Here is a 16,135-nt window from a genome sequence, read left to right as displayed (position 1 = left end):
AAAAACCCCAAATTAACCAACCAAACAAAAAGCCCACAAAAAACTGGTAAAAATGTTGTTTGGTTTTCAAAAACATTTTTCAGTTTTTAGATTTTTTGTGGTTAAAAAAAATCACAAGACATTTTGTAAAAAGAACCAATTTTTTAAAAAAACTTATCACGTGAAATAATTGGCATTCTTGGACCACCTAGGCAGTGATTCATGTTAGAAATGAGTAGACTTGTATATAGCTGTAAAAAATGACTAACCTGCCAGAGCTGGTATTGATGGTCTGATTGACACAAAATAAAGCTATTTTAAGCTTAAAATTTTGTTTGTCTGTTCTCTCAGTAACTGGCATTAGTGAAGAAAGTTAGGGAAGAATGGAAAAGTCCTGACTATTTTATTTACATTTAAATGGGCAATTTTCAGTATTACTTTAGAAGATATTTTTTATACAGTGCCATGAATGTGCATAGTGCTTCTCAAAACATAGTGATTGCCCTGATAAATGTGTGATCTAAATTGACAAAAACTAGAGGAGGAAATAAACGCTAGAAAAGGTGGAGTGACCCAAGGGTGAAAACAGTAAGTTTGTTTGCTTAGTGATTTGTGCACATGTCTTTAGGGCTGCAGACTTATATTTTTTTATATTAGAATAGAAAGAATATAGTAATCTATAATCTATAAAACTAAGCCTCCTAGAATAATTGAGGTTGGAGAAAGGACTTCAAAGAGAGGATGGAGGCATGGAAGAGAGAGTCAGAAAGAGCGTTCCATGGATAAGGGGCTGCATGAGAAAGACAGAGATTTGTGTGGGAGAAGTGCATGAAGGGGACTGTCAGGCGAAGCAGAGAGATAAAAAATTGAGTTGTGGAGATCCTTAAATGCAAGGAAGAGGACCTGAATTAGTCTGGGAAAAGAGAAATAATTGAGCTCAATTCTTGGTGTAGAAAGTTGCAGCCATAGAGGTTAATGGGGGAATAGATTTGTGACAGCAGGTTGAGTAAGGGTATTAGTAAGAGAACAAGAAACAGTGAGGCTCACCAACGTGGAAGCTGAAACTGAAGGTTGATGGTATGGAACTAGAAAGAGAGTCAAGAGTTAAATGGAGAGAAAAGAGAAGGGTGGGAGAGCAAGCTGGAATGATGAACGACAGCAGTGGCAAGAAGGGATGGGTGGATAGTTAGGTGTGTACTTCAGAGAGGAAGGGGAAAGTGAGGAATTGTTGGAACAACAAATACAGCTGCCACCTGGGCAGCTGGGAGGAGAAATCACCATCAGAGAATGGTGCCGGGTCAGAGAGAGCGCCAGTGCTAGAGTGAGAAATAAATTGTAGAATGAGACATCGTTTTGCAGGATAATGCAGGAAAAGGGAAGATGATGAAAGGATATGGGGTATGCAGTAGATTACTGGGTGAGTAGTGTTTTTGGAGGAAGGAGAGTAGGAAGCAGCTGTAGAGAAACTGAAAGAAGGGGAAGATGGCAGTTAAGAGACTGAAGATAAGAGGAAGTATTTGATGAGAGTTGGAAGGACGGGGTGAAGAGGTGAAGTGCAAACTTGGAGTGGTAAATGGAAGCTGTGATGAGGGAAACTGCATGAAAGTGAGCCATTATTTGGAAAAAGATGTTATTGGATCAAATGGTACCAGATATGAGAAGGAATGGATAATCTGAGCCATGGTAGATGACACCTAAACAAATACTTTGCCTCAGTTTTTAATAAGGGTAATGAGGAATTTGGGAGTAGTGGCGGGGTGGCTAATGGAAACAAGGATATGAAAGTAGAAATGACTACTTCCGACATGGAAGTCAATCTCAAACAGCTTAATGGGACCAAATCAGGGGCCCCAAATAATCTCCATCGAAGAATATTAAAGGAACTGGCACATGAAATTGCAAGACCAGTGGCAAGGATTTTTAATGAATCCTTAAACTTGGGGGTTGTACCCTATGACTGGAGAATTGCTAATATAGTACCTGTTTTTAAGAAAGGGGAAAAAAGGTGATCTGGGAAACTGCAGGTCTGTTAGTCTTACCTCAGTTGTATGCAAGGTCTTGGAACAAATGTTGAAAGAGAAAGTAGTTAATGATATAGAGGTAAATGGTATTTGGGATAAAATACAACATGGTTTTACAAGAGTTGAATTTTGCCAGACCAACCTGATCTCTTTCTTTGAGAAGATAACTGATTTTTTTAGACAAAGGAAATGCAGTAGATCTAATCTATCTGGATATCAGTAAGACATTTGATACAGTTACATATGAGAAATCATTAAATTGGAGAAGATGGGATAAATATGAGAATTGAAAGGTGGATGAGGAACTGGTTAAAGGGGAGACTACAATGGGTCATATTGAAAGGTGAACTGTTAGTCTGGAAGGAGTTTACTAGTGGAATTTCTCAGGGATCGATCTTGGGACCAATCTTATTTACCATTTTTATTAATGACCTTGGCACAAAAAGTGGATGTACGCTAATAAAATTTGCAGATGACACAAAGTTGGGAGGTATTGCCAACATGGAGGAGGACTGGAATATCATACAAGAAGTTCTGGAGGACCTTGAAAACAAGAGTAATAGAAATGGGATGAAATTTAATAATGCAAAGTTCAAAGTCATGCACTTAAGAGCTAACAAGAATTTTTGCTATAAGCTGGGGACCTATCAGTTGGAGGCAACAGAGGAGGAGAGAGACTTGGGTGTATTGTTTGATCACAGGATGACTATGAGCTGCCAATGGGATGCAGCCATGAAAAAGGCTAGTGCAATCCTAGTTTGCATCAGGCGAGGTATTTCCAGTAGAGATAGGGAAATGTTATTGCCATTATACGAGGCTCTAGTGAGACCCAATCTGGAATACTGTGTGAAATTCTGGTCTCCCATGTTTAAGAAAGACTAATTTGAACTGGAACAGATGCAGAGAAGGGCTTCTAGGATAAGAGGAGTGGACACCCTATCTTATGAGAGGAGACTCAAGGAGCTTGACTTGTTTAGCCTAACCAAATGAAGGCTGAGGGGAGATATGATTGTTCTTTATAAGTATATCAGAGGAGAAAATACCGGGGAGGGAGAGGAGTTATTAAAGTTAAGTGTTGCTGTTGTCACAAGAACAAATGGATATAAACTGGCCATCAACAAGTTTAGGCTTGAAATTAGACAAAGGTATCTAACCATCAGAAGAGTGAAATTCTGAAATAGCCTTCTAAGGGGAGCAGTGAGAGCAAAAAACCTAACTGGCTTCAGGCTTGAGCTTGATAAATGTATGGAGGAGATGGTATGATGAGATTGCCTACAACGTCATGTGGACCATCTGCAACTGCTACTAGCCCCCAATAGCAAGCCAACAGGAGCATTTGGCACATACATTTTTTTAGTTAAAATGTTGTGTTGACTGCTCCTGTTAGCTTGGCTACTGGAAAGGCATTCAGCAGGCATAGCTAAACATCAGGGTTTTTTGGGTCAAAAGTGACTGCAAATTACTTACCCATCAATAAAATAGATAATACCCCTTTGAAATAGGTAATTATACTGAGATGCTTTTTAAAAAGTCAGGTTAAAGGTGGTCCGTACAAACAGTGTTAGTGATTATAACCTAAAAATTTCATAAAAAGGATAGTAGAAAAAACTGCTGGTTGGGAGAATTTTTAACGTTCTGGCCACTTTTGATTACACTTTGTTTTATGCAGCCTTTCTCTTTCATTTCAGAAAAGATGTAATTAGTGCACAGAGCATGGTTGTTGAGCTCTTTCCACCAAATGCAGACCTGGATTCTGATACTGAACTGGATAGAGCTGTAATTCAGATCAGTGTAGACTTAGTGGATGATTACCCTGCATCTGACCCACGATGGGCTGAATCTGTACCAGAGGGTAAGGCTTAATATTATTTGGGGTTTTATATGTGGGAAGTTGTGCACAGTTTTCTGTTTAAAAAATAAATCATAAGGTAAGCCCTATGCTCCATGACGTGAAGGCAATTTTGGGGACTTGTGGATTGCTTAGTATTCAACAACTTGCATTGATTGTACCACTTTGACCTTTCTTTCCCTACCCTCACTCTGTCTTCCTAAACTAATCACCAACAGCCTCCCCACAATTTTTCCTATGCGCTCTCAAGTGTACTTTCATGGGGGTAAAGAGTATTTGCCTTTGACCATGTGTTTCTGCATGGCAACCTCTACTCTAAATAGCTCCTTTTCACTCCTTTTAGTGCTGCTGTTTCTCTAGTAATGCTAAGAAGAGAGGAGGGTAGCAGTTGCTGCAGAGAGAAGCTACATGCAAAGGCTAAGTGCCACTTTCTTACCTCCCCAACCCCTGCTGGAGGAATCTGGTGTAGGTGAAGCACTAAAGCAAGCCACCTTCTGATCAGACTCTCCTTCCTGAGTAACTACCCATGAGAAGAGACCTTCCTTTATATCTCCAGGCAGCAGTTGCCCAGAGCTGAGCATGGACTTGGCTGGAAGTTTTATATGTAGCATGTATGGTCATGTGATGCTTTTTTTGGCTATCATTTCTACCTGGCAATCTATAAGAAATTATGAAATATCAAATACTAAATCTTTAAAGATTCACAACATATTGTGATACAGCATGGCCAGCGGGCAACAGGAGAGGGTTAGAAGGGAGCCTTATTCCCTGTAAGGGGAAGAAAGTTTGCTATAGATTAACTAGAGCACCTGAAGCCAATTAGAGCACCTGCAGTCAGTCACATGATAAAAAAAAACCCTGCTTCAGTCAGACAGTGTGGGAGTTGGAGCAGAAAGGATTGGTGTTGGAGCAGAGAACAGTTTGAAGGAGTTGGAGCAGAAAGACTTGGTGTTGGAGCAGAGAACAATTTGAAGGGAAGCAGAGGAAAGTTTGGAGAAGTGCTGCGGTGGGCTAAGAAGTCCAAGACCCTAGGTAAGGGGCACCTGGCTTGTGCAGAGGGAGGGCAGGAAGCCCCCCACAAGCTGAAGGGCAGGAGAGGGAAGTAGCCCAGGGGAAGGAACTGTCAGTTCAAGTGGCTCACCACTATCCTCAGGGCCCCTGGGCTGGGACCTGGAGTAGAGGGCGGGCCCAGGTCCCTCCCTCTCCACTCCCCTCCTCTAGGACACTAGTGGGGCAATTAATATTCTGATTCAGGGGCAAGAAATGGCGCCCTGAACCCCCCCAAAGAAGAAAAAGTGCGAGACCATCATAATAGTGCCGGCAATTTGCCACAATATTGAAAAATAGACATTAAATTATGAATGCGTTATCTGATTTGATTTCCTGTTAGTGCAAAAACTGGTGTTGATTGATCAATAAATATTTGAAAATAAAAATAAAATCTTGATAAGCCTACATGTGATGGAAACTGCAGACACAACTGTTCTTGTGAGTTTCACATCTTAGCAGTCTTCTGATAATAGAGTATGTAGAAGTTGTGATAATTCTAAAGCAATAAAAAGGTACAGTGGAGCCCTACTGGGATGTCAAACACACATATATACCCAAAGAAGCTTCCACTCCACTCACTGGTTCCTTAAAGTCTTTGCTCCTTTGTGTAAAAATTTTATCAGGATCCTCAGATTCAAACCCTGAGGGAAAGGAGTGAGCTTGGGCCAATCATATTTAAAACAGCAATACATGGCTACATCCAGGGTGAAGAAGAGGGAGCAATTTCTTTTTGCTTTGCTAAGTCCATATGTGCATGGAGTGTAAAATCTGTGCAGTGGTGGAGGTGTATTAGGTCTTTAATAAACCTTTAATCAGGATTCAGATAGTTATCTTCATTTTAATGTTGTCCGTCTTCCATATTTATATATTTGTTTTATTTATATTACAAAAACTTAGTTTTAGGTTGTATTTTCAGTCTCTTAAGATCAAAACAAGGTGATCTGATTTAAAAAAAAAAAGTCCAGTCTTTGTGTAAAAGTTTTTGTTAGTATCAAATACGTTTTTTTCAAGGGTTTGCTTTTGTTCTTTTTTTGTAATAATTGAAGACAGAAAAGCTGCAAAATGTAAGAGATCTTAAATTCCAGCTTGCAATACCATGGACTTTTTAAAAAATGCTCTTAGCTAAAAATCTTCTCTTCACGCACACACACTCTTTTCAGAAGCAGCTGGTTTCAGCAACACATCCCTTATTCTCCTTCATCAGTTGGAGGATAAGACGAAAGCCCATTCCTTCTTCATTGACTTTCTTCATCAGGTAAGGTCCTAAAATTCTGCTGGCCTGAACACTTATATTTTTTATATTATATTAATCATTTTTTGCACATTGCTTAACTTTTTTTTTTTAATAAAAGGTTGGCTTATTTGAATGTCTGGGCAGTTTTCCTGTAAGAGGGATGCCAATGACAACTCGATTGTTGCTCTGTGAACATGCAGAAAAGTTATCAGCAGCCATTGTTCTCAAGAACCACCACTCCAGACTGCCAGACTTGGTGAACACCGCTATATTGATTGCTTTAAACAAAAGGGAATGTGATATTCCACAAAGTCTTACCCCTGCAGATGTTTTCTTTAGAGAGGTAAGACGAGGAAGTCTCCTTGATTAATTGGAACCCTTTTCATGATGAATTATTATGTTATAAAAACTGAAATACATTAATGTGTAAAATAAGACTTGATTCTTTTAAAACAAATTTAACTTTCCAGAATTCTCCTGTTAAGACTTTATTGGTAGCATTTTCTCTCATTTTAAAACATAACTTTTTGCATGCATCTGCAACTAAAGTATGAATCCTGATTGACATCACATAGCTAGAGTAAAATTAATCTGATCTCCAACCAGTTCAGCTATAGGAAGGATGAAAAGACTACCACGTTTTCCCTTCTCATCAGAGAATTGTATACTAGGATTGCCATGTTACAGGAGAGCACTGAAGGACACTAATGCTTTCTTGGTAGGTCTCTTTCTCAAAGCTAGCAAAATGTGTCCTCATCTCTTCATTCCCTTCCTGGAATGAGTTGTAACTGCTCAGAGCCTTTCACTATAATATATTGTCCTCTCTGATGCAGTATGTGTAATCCAATTAATCAATTACATTTTTAAGGCAAACGTTCCAGTTGTGTCCAGTTTACATTAATTTCCTCTGTTTCATCTTAACAATGTGCAATAAAATGTTTAGATTTAGTTTTAGATTAATTATGTACAGAGTATTAATAACCAGTGACTGATTTCTCCCTAGGAGAGGTGAGAACTGGTGTCAGCTGTGGAGAAAATAAATAATAGGAATTGTGATGCCTGATTGAAACAGTTGTCTGTGTAGTCCATTATCCTTTTCCTAACAGTAGTCAGTACCACATGTTTCAGAAGAAGGCACAAGGAGCCCCATAATGGACAATCATGGAAAAACCTGAACATATGGGGAGTTTCTTCCTAACCCAATTGGTTTGTGTCCAGAAGCGAGAGGGCTTATAACCCTTTAAAAAAAAAACAAACCCAAAACTCAACTAAAATAACTGGATGTTTCAATATCTATATAAATGTTTAATACTTTTTTGTATTCCAGTACGCTGTTTAATCAAGATCCTGTTGATACTTCACTATTTTCATATATAGTAATCATTTGGCTGTCACACATCACCTGATAATGGGTAGGCTTGTGTTCAGTGCAAATATTTTTGTATGTTTTACAGGTATCCCAGATAGATACGATCTTTGAATGCTTATTAGATCATGAGGAGCAAATCTTGAAGGATACACCAATTGAATCCGTTGAGTGGGCCCAGATAGTTGTTGATGTGAATAACATCATAAAGGTATCAAATTACATTGATTAAATGAAACACTCAAGAAAAAAACCAAGACCAGAATTTAGCAAGTTGAGTCCAACCCTATTTTTCTGAGTATTAGTAAGCAAGAGAAAGTTGTCGAGAATGCAGTATTGTTTCATAAAAAACAGGAAAGAGAAATAAAGAAAACATAAGAATTATTTCTAAATATAGAATTATAGAAATGTAGGACTGGAAAGGACCTTGAGAAGTCATCAAGTCCAACCCACTGCTCTGAGGCAGGATCAAGTAAACATAGACCATTGCTGATAGGTGTTTGTGCAACCTGTTTTTAAAACTTCCAGTGATGGGGATTCCACAAACTCCCTTGGAAGCCTATTCCAGAACTTAACTACCCTTATAGTTGGAAAGTTTTTGCTAATATCTAACCTAAATCTCCCTTTCTGTAGAGTAAGCCCATTACTTCTTGGTCTACCTTCAGTGGACATGGAGAACAATTGATCTGTCATTTATAACAGCCCTTAACATATTTGAAGACTGTTAACATTTCCTCATTGGTCAGGTTTTCTAAACTTTTTATAATTTTTGTTGCTCTCCTTTGGGGTCTCTTAAATTTGTCCACATCTTCCCTGAAAAGTGGTGCCCAGAACTGACCACAGTACTCCACCTGAGGCCAATGCTGAGCACCACAAGGGCTGGATAGAGCAGGACAATTACCTTCTGTGTCGTATGTACAACACTCTGCTAACATACCTCAAATTATATTATCCTTTTTTGCAACTGCATTACATTGTTGACTCAGACTGAATTTGTGATCCACTATTAACCCCCAGATCCTTTTCAGCAGTGGTATCCTCCTTACCAGTTATTATACATTTTGTAATTGTGCATTTGATTTTTCTTTCCTAAGTGAAGTAATTGTATGTCAGTTTCCCCACCTGATTAATAAGAAAAAGGACCTTGCAATGTTGAAAACAAAATCATTAAAGAAGGCACATCTGGGTAGGAAACTTCAAGAAATACTTTGACTTTGCAAATCTAATTTCATTTTTGTCCTTTATTTAGGCTATTTAAATATCAAATGCCATGTGCATGAATATCAAGGTACTAATAAACCAATGAGTAATGTAGGATTTTATTATATGGATATTACTAATAGAATCATGTAAACTTCTGGACCTGCTCATTCTGTAGTAGAAATTAATAAGCTGCAAGAGTTAAGAAAACAAAACAAAACTCAATGCCATATATGGAACCCTTTTTAACAAGGTTTTCACTTCAGCCAGCCCAAATATTGGAAGGGCAGAGTGGAGGGATAGGGTGAGAAATACAGAAAACAGTAATTTGCATTTCTTGGCTGAACAAAAACCATGGAATATGTATTACTTGTTTAATAACAAATGAGTACTACTAATATTAAAAGAAGTGAAATTGGTAGAGTTAGATGGTTTCACATATAGTACAGGAATTATTTGTGGTGCTGGATTCAGTCATCGGAAATCCTTCACTGCTTCTCAGTACAGTAACATGGGTAGTTCTCATAGACAAGTTGCCCAAATAGAAGAACTACCCATTAACTAATGAAAGTGCACAAAACAAGTTTTAAGAAGGATCCGTTAGGTGCCTCATCTTCCTTTCATGTTTAATTATTTGACTTTTCGTCTCCACTCCTAGAAGTGTCATACTAGATAAAAGCTTACTGAACTTTCTAGGCTGGCATGGATATATTCCAGAAATATAGAATCACATTCCAAGATCTTGTCAGAACAGAGTAACACAACTGTAGTGAACCATATGTTATCTTGAGAGCCAATTTCTCTTAAAATTCTGACAGAAACCAAGTGCTTAGGCAGCTCAAGTCCCAGAAAATCAGAGGCACTAACCCCAGTAATGTGTCAAATCACCCACTTTGGCCTTCTTTTTCCCTGTTATGTCCCAAATCTTGGATTTGTTCTCTTTGTTATGATGGTCCTGATGATCTGATTCAGTCTGAGTTCCCTTTTGTTCCACTACATCTGCCCTGCCCAATTACTAGAGCTCAAACATTTTCCCGATTTGTTTTTTCCCCAGTTTGTCCATTTGACAGAGCTTTGTGTAAAGGTGTACCTCTGTATTGGTCAGTTTCACTTCTTCCTGGTCTCTTGAACAAGACCATGATATCACACAGTCAAGCACTGTTCTGGAAGAGCTTATAATGCACATACTTCTCCAGGCATTTTAAGAGTCTGCTTAACAGTAACAGCAATTCATTAAGTGTTGCTGTGTCAGTATGTGGGGCTTGGAAAGTCTCCTTTCCCAAACTACTGCAGGGAGGCAGAAAGGAAAGTAATGAAAAGCAAGGTCATGTTAGTTTTAACCACCCCTCTTTACCTTACAATGGATCCAGAAGAAAGGTGGAAGGAGATACGCTTAGGCTCACGATCACCACCAGATCTTTTAATGGAGCTGAAGGAGTTTGGATGCCTCCACAGACCTCGAGGTGGCAAGATGAACCCCTTCACAGAGCTGGGAGGCACCGAAATTAGTGTAAAATCGTAATGGGGGGGGGCCTCCATTTCCTAGTGGATCCCTTAATAGTCTCTGGAAGCCAGCATTGCCACTTTTACTTCTCATCCTTTTAGCAGGAAGGAGATGATGAAGTGATTGCCATGAACTGCAGCAGTGCACAGGAGCAGGGAGAAAGACCAGTATTAGACAGGGGGTGGATAGTTGGCCACATCCTCTGAGCTCAGAAGGTAGCTGAAGTACTGGGGTGGAATTGAGGGTACATGGTGACTTTCCCTCTTGAACTACTCTTCATAGGAACCTTAAAAGTAGCAGGATGGCTAGCAGCCTGGGAGAGACTATTGATAACATATGTGCATAGCAGAGAATTTACAGCTCCTGGGCATGTACATTAATGTTCTTGCTGGGCCTCTGCATACTCTCCTGCTGTTTGAGAGTTGCATGCAGCAGTAGAGGGTGAAAAAGAATTGACACAGGAAAAATGTGATTGAAAGAGAAAATGTGGCAAGTTTGTGAAATTGACCAGTTTTTAAGGTGTCCATTTAATGTTGTGCAGGATATGCTACAAGCTGCCAGCCAGTATCGCCAGTCTAGAGCTTCTTTATATAAAACAGGAGAGCTTCCGGAAAGAGAACCTGAATATGTTCCATGGACAGGTGAGAATAGTGAAAACGTTAGGCAAATTAATATTGGTTTTAAAACATTAGCAAATACTGTTCACGTTTTTCAGAACATTTGACTGTATCCTCTGAAGTCTTTGTGTTAGCTCAAACTGTGAATATTAAACTGGACAGTGCTGTTATGTGCTATTCTAAGCTTGTATGTAGATATTGTGACAGACCCAGAGCAGTGGGGTACAGGAGTCTGGTAGAGGGCAAATATACTGGTCACTGGCTGAGTAGTTTTCTGTTCCCTGAGTGACCAGAGCAGGGGCTGCACTAGAGTAATCAGGAACCTGCTAGAATCAATTCAGGCAGACAAGCTGATTAGAACACCTGCAGCCAATCAAGGCAGGCTAATCAGGGCACCTGGGTTTAAAAAGGAGCTCACTCCAGTCAGGGACGGGGGAGCCAGAAGAGAGGAAGTGCATGTGAGGAGCTGGGAGCAAGAGGCACAAGGAGCTGAGAGTGAGAGGGTGTGCTGCTGGAGGACTAAGGAGTACAAGTGTTATCAGACACCAGGAGGAAGATCCTGTGGTGAGGATAAAGAAGGTGTTTGAGGAGGCCATGGGGAAGTAGCCCAGGGAGGTGTAGCTGTCATGCAGCTGTTACAGGAGGTACTATAGACAGTTGCAATCCAGAGGTCGCTGGGCTGGAACCCGGAGTAGAGGGCGGGCCTGGGTTCCCCCCAAACCTCCCAACTCCTGATCAGAGACAGGAGGAGTTGACCCAGACTGTGGGGAAGATCACTGAGGTGAGCAAATCTGCCAATAAGCGCAGGACCCACCAAGGTAGAGGAGGAACTTTGTCACAGTATCCATGTGGATAGTAGAACCTAATGGTTTAGTTTGTTGATGAATGGTTGGTTTCTCCATTACTGATGGTATTCCTTTAAGCTTGTTGCACTGGATACTGAGAATCTGGCTACAAAACAAAGGTTCCAAAAGTTGGGGGGCAGGTCTAATTTTTGTTTTTAGGGTGTCTTGATTCCAGCTGACAAGATCATGATTTTTTTGTATAACTTTCAAATGAAGCATAAAATATTAATCTTGCTCTGTTTAAAACAGGCAGATAGTGTTCAGGGCTCCCTGTCAAGAGTAAAAAACTGACAGTTGCCCACTTTGCTTCTTTGTTGAGTATTTGTGCTTTGCTACTCGAGGATGCAATGCTGTGAAAACTTGTCAGAACAAGTTTTGTTTTGTAATGTAAACATTTTAAAGTTTTTCTTCCTGCTTTTGTCCATGTGGACCCCTCTTATGGTATGCATGTGCCTCATGTACCCAAAATCAAAATCTTCCGAACAGCAGGATGCGTTGGCGTTATGTCTGTCCTGCATGTCATGGTGACCCCATGTCCAAGAGCATATATAGATCGGATTGGCTTTGGTCACCTCTGTTCCCACTTCTCATCCATGGCAGCAAGACTTATCGCTGTGGTGTCTGCTGCACTCTGCCTCATAGTGCCTTTTCTTCTAAACTGATTATTAAGGTAGCTAGTCCAGTTAGTTTTTAAGGTGATATTTTTGTCCTGTTGGCAGTCTATTAAGTGTTCTGTTATTTTAATGTATTAACTTTTTTTCTTCTGACTATTATGAGCTGAGATCTGTCCATGCTTAATGGCTAAGTCCAAACCATCTGGCTTCGAGCCATGCCCATCACATAATGGACTCAGTCTAACTGGTTGGGCATGGTAGATAACTTTTGGTTGGCCGACAGCCATGTCCTGGACCATTGTTCTGTATGCAGGTCCTTCTTCTCTGTCAGAACCACTTCTCCATAGATACTTTGTTAAAATTCTACCTGTTGAAGCAATCCACAAGATTCTGAAAATGCTTCTCAAACTCCAAAAAGGGATGCCCTTCCCAGGGATACCCATCCTTCAGCACCCCTTGGGGTATGAATACTCCCATTACCTGTATCAAGAAAAGGGCATCAACCCTTTCAACTCCTCTCGACACTCCAAACCGATTTCAGCACTGGCTGCATGCTTGGTGCCAAAGCCCTGTATCACTTACACCACATCAAGGCAGGGCAGATCTAAGCTATTTTCTAAGGATGGCTCAATGTGGCAGTCCTCTTTCCCAGAGAGAACGAACAAACAAAAAAAAGTCATGGGTTTTCTGACTCTTGTTAACTGATCCGAAAAGTCTAATCAGTTCAGACTGCCTTTGTTCCACCCAGCTCCAAGCAAAATCAGGTCCACTCCCAATACCAAAACTCATTACTGGCAATGACTCCTTGTTGTCACCAAGACTCTTGGTACCAGACCCAATACTGATACAGTACCAGCAGATAATTCAACTATAGACCTTGAGCCACCAGCACCAGCTTGGTTACCAGTGCTACCAGCACAGACCTTCCCAGTATCAAAAAGAATCAAGCCTTCAACACCAGTATTCTCCGTCTCATTAGAGAGAGGTCATAACCACCTGTAGGTTAAATATACTCTTCTTCCTCTTCTCCCACCCACCCCTTCTTTCTTGATAGCATCAAGCAAGGACCCTTCTCCAGATGTTCAGATCTCCCCCCTCAACCTGTTCCTTGGCAAACATCACCTTTGAGCCTCAGCACCTACCCAGCTCTAGCCATTTGGCTTACCACTCTGGCTTTATTGGGCATTCTGGCTCTAGGAGCTACTCACACCCTTCCTGCAAATGACCTAGATCACCTTCCCCAGTTTCCCTTACTAGGCCAGTCAGCAAAGCAGGTTTCCAGAGGGAACAAGGGGGGGGAGAAATGAGATGAAAATACTCATTTTAATGTGATGAATATTGTTATTGTTAAAGTCCTATGCTATGGGAGAGGACATAACATTTATTCTCCTCCTCGCTCTTGCAACCTCTACTGCTCTGATCTCTAAGTCACTTGTTAGTTTGATTCTGTTCTCATGTATATTTGCTGCCTCTCCAGTAGAAGTGTTTACTTGGCACAGGTTAAAATCTCTGGAAGCCACTGAAGACTTGTTTGTCAGGGTACCCATCAGTGCAGCTGAATTAGCAGTGGCATGAATAGTAACTCTGGGAAATAATTTGCGGATTAAGGCCTCTCTGTGTTGTAGTGCGCTGTGTTGATGCATGCAGAACCTTGTGACAAACAGTTTGGTAGACTAAAACTGTCCTGTAGTAGTTAGAGTTGTTTGCAGTGCCTCATAACAAGGGTTTCAGAATATTTTCTGATCTTTATACTTTTTAAAATTAAATTGTTACAATAAAACAGGTCCAAAAAAATCCTAATATAAACTTTTCATTTTTTTTATTGATTGGATTGAAAGAAATCCTTTTTTCCTACTGCTCATCAAATCTCTTGTAATCAGTTAAAATTTTAGTATGTGTCAGTGTCAGCATGTCAGTCTATATTTATGGTATGTAAATTGGTTCATTACTTAAAAGTAAAATTGCTTTAGTTGTACTTGGTTTTTATTGTACATATGGCATAAGAAGTTAAGGGCTCAGAGTTAACCTGTGGATAAAATGGGAAGGTTAGAATTAATGCTTAGTATTAATAATGTAAAAAAAAAAGCTAATTTCATTGCAATTTTTTTTCTGGGTTGCTGACAAATTCAGATTTGAAATTTGCAGTGTGATAGTGCATTCTATACTGAGTGTTTCAGATGTTCTTTATATTTTTTTCTCCATATTTTCTGTTTCCCCACTGGTATTTGAGTCACACCAGCAGCGGTGTACATAGCCATCACAGCTCTAAATAAGACATTTCCAGCTCCCAGGCCCTCTTCCGCTCAAACAGGTTCCTAGCTACTTCTCACAGAAGCTTATGCGCCTCCTGTTCCATCTGCTCTGGCCTTTCAGTACATTCCTGCTTTGTTGACAAGAACTGAAGGGCAAAAGATTCCCCTGCTATTCGTTGATCTTTGGTTAGTTCTCAAGAGGTGTTAGCTGGATCCTGTTGTATTCCCCCAGCTCTATGGAAATGTCCCAAGAAAAAGCTCCCTCCCTAGCTCATAAGTGTACACTACTTCCCTACTGCTTAGTTCTGTCTAGGGATCACAGAGAGGGGAAGGACACCTTTTCTACCATTACTCTCTTACCTTCTTTTGCTCCTGTGAGATCTTTACATTGTGTATAATTTTTAAAAAATTTAATATAGAGCTTCAGAAATTATACCATTTATACCAATTAAAAATAGTGAAAAAGCAGCAGCCAGCTGAACTAAGACAGCAGCTCCTCCACTTTTGTTATGTTCCCTTTAAACACCCTTTGGGGAATTGTGTACCTGTGGGTTCCCAGAGTACTGTACCAGTGTGATAACTTCTCATGCTTTTCTAGTGCACATGTAGGCACTGACAGAAGCACAAAGTAAACACTGAAAATGTGAGAAACACTACAATCTTTTAGATATATTTTGCATGTGGTGATGTATCTGTCTGTCTTTTAATGCAGGGGTTCTCAAACTGGGGGTCGGGACCTCTCAGGGCCGTGAGGTTACTACATGGGGGGGTCAACCTCCATCCCAAACCCTGCTTTGCCTCCAGCATTTATAATGGTGTTAAATATATTAAAAAGTGTTTTTAATTTATAAGGGGGGGTTGCACTCAGAGACTTGACATGTGAAAGGTGTCACCAGTAAAAAAAGTTTGAGAGCTACTGCTTTAATGTCTATAATTGTGCTCCCTTCATACTGTCATAATATATTAAGTCACAAGCTAATTATAGGTTTCAGAATCTAATTTTGTAAATGTTTACTATTTTTTATCTTTCCAAGCATCTAGTGGTCCAGCTGGCATACGAACAGCAATAATACGTCAGCATGGAATTATTCTGAAGGTTGTTTATCCTCAAGTGGACAGTAACCTCCGTAGCATTGTGGCTGAACAGTTGGTGGCACTGCTAGATTGCTTTCTAGATGGCTTTGTTTCTCAGCTTAAATCCGTGGACCGGCCTGCTGATCAAGATAGATACAATAATCTGGAAATGGAATATGTTCAGAAAAGATCGGAACTTTTGTCTCCTCTTCGTAAGTGCTGATCTCTTTTCTTTCGTGTAAGGATTAACCATTCATCTAGGAAACAATGCATGGAATGTTTGGATCCAAGCAAATACAGAAAGTAAAAAAAAAAAAAAAAAAATTGTTCCATATCTAGAGTAAAATTATATTTATATGCAGCATATTAGTTGTTGGTTTGTTTGTACTATTTAATGGGGAAGTTAGCTATAGAAATAGATTGAAGAAAATGGAATTCTTATTGTAATGATCCTAAATCAAACCTGTGTAGCAGACGGAAGTCTCCTTCCTGAATTGTAAATTCAGTGCATTCTTTCCAATTACTTATTG

At 39.9% G+C, this 16,135-nt stretch overlaps 1 protein-coding gene across 1 annotated transcript in view; it reads left to right on the top strand.

Annotated features, from left to right (window-relative positions):
- Nucleotides 1-16,135, top strand: part of NUP133 (nucleoporin 133) — a 56,616-nt gene that overhangs the window by 22,518 nt on the left and 17,963 nt on the right. The window contains exons 13-18 of the mRNA XM_039531442.1: nt 3,689-3,852; nt 6,060-6,154; nt 6,252-6,476; nt 7,588-7,710; nt 10,745-10,844; nt 15,566-15,817. Coding sequence (XP_039387376.1) covers nt 3,689-3,852; nt 6,060-6,154; nt 6,252-6,476; nt 7,588-7,710; nt 10,745-10,844; nt 15,566-15,817 — 959 coding nt within the window. The remainder of the gene's footprint in view (nt 1-3,688; nt 3,853-6,059; nt 6,155-6,251; nt 6,477-7,587; nt 7,711-10,744; nt 10,845-15,565; nt 15,818-16,135) is intronic.

This window comes from Mauremys reevesii, linkage group 3, assembly GCF_016161935.1.
Source record: "Mauremys reevesii isolate NIE-2019 linkage group 3, ASM1616193v1, whole genome shotgun sequence".
In the NCBI taxonomy this organism is placed as follows: Eukaryota; Metazoa; Chordata; order Testudines; family Geoemydidae; genus Mauremys; species Mauremys reevesii.
This window is presented reverse-complemented; position numbering and strand designations above follow the sequence as displayed.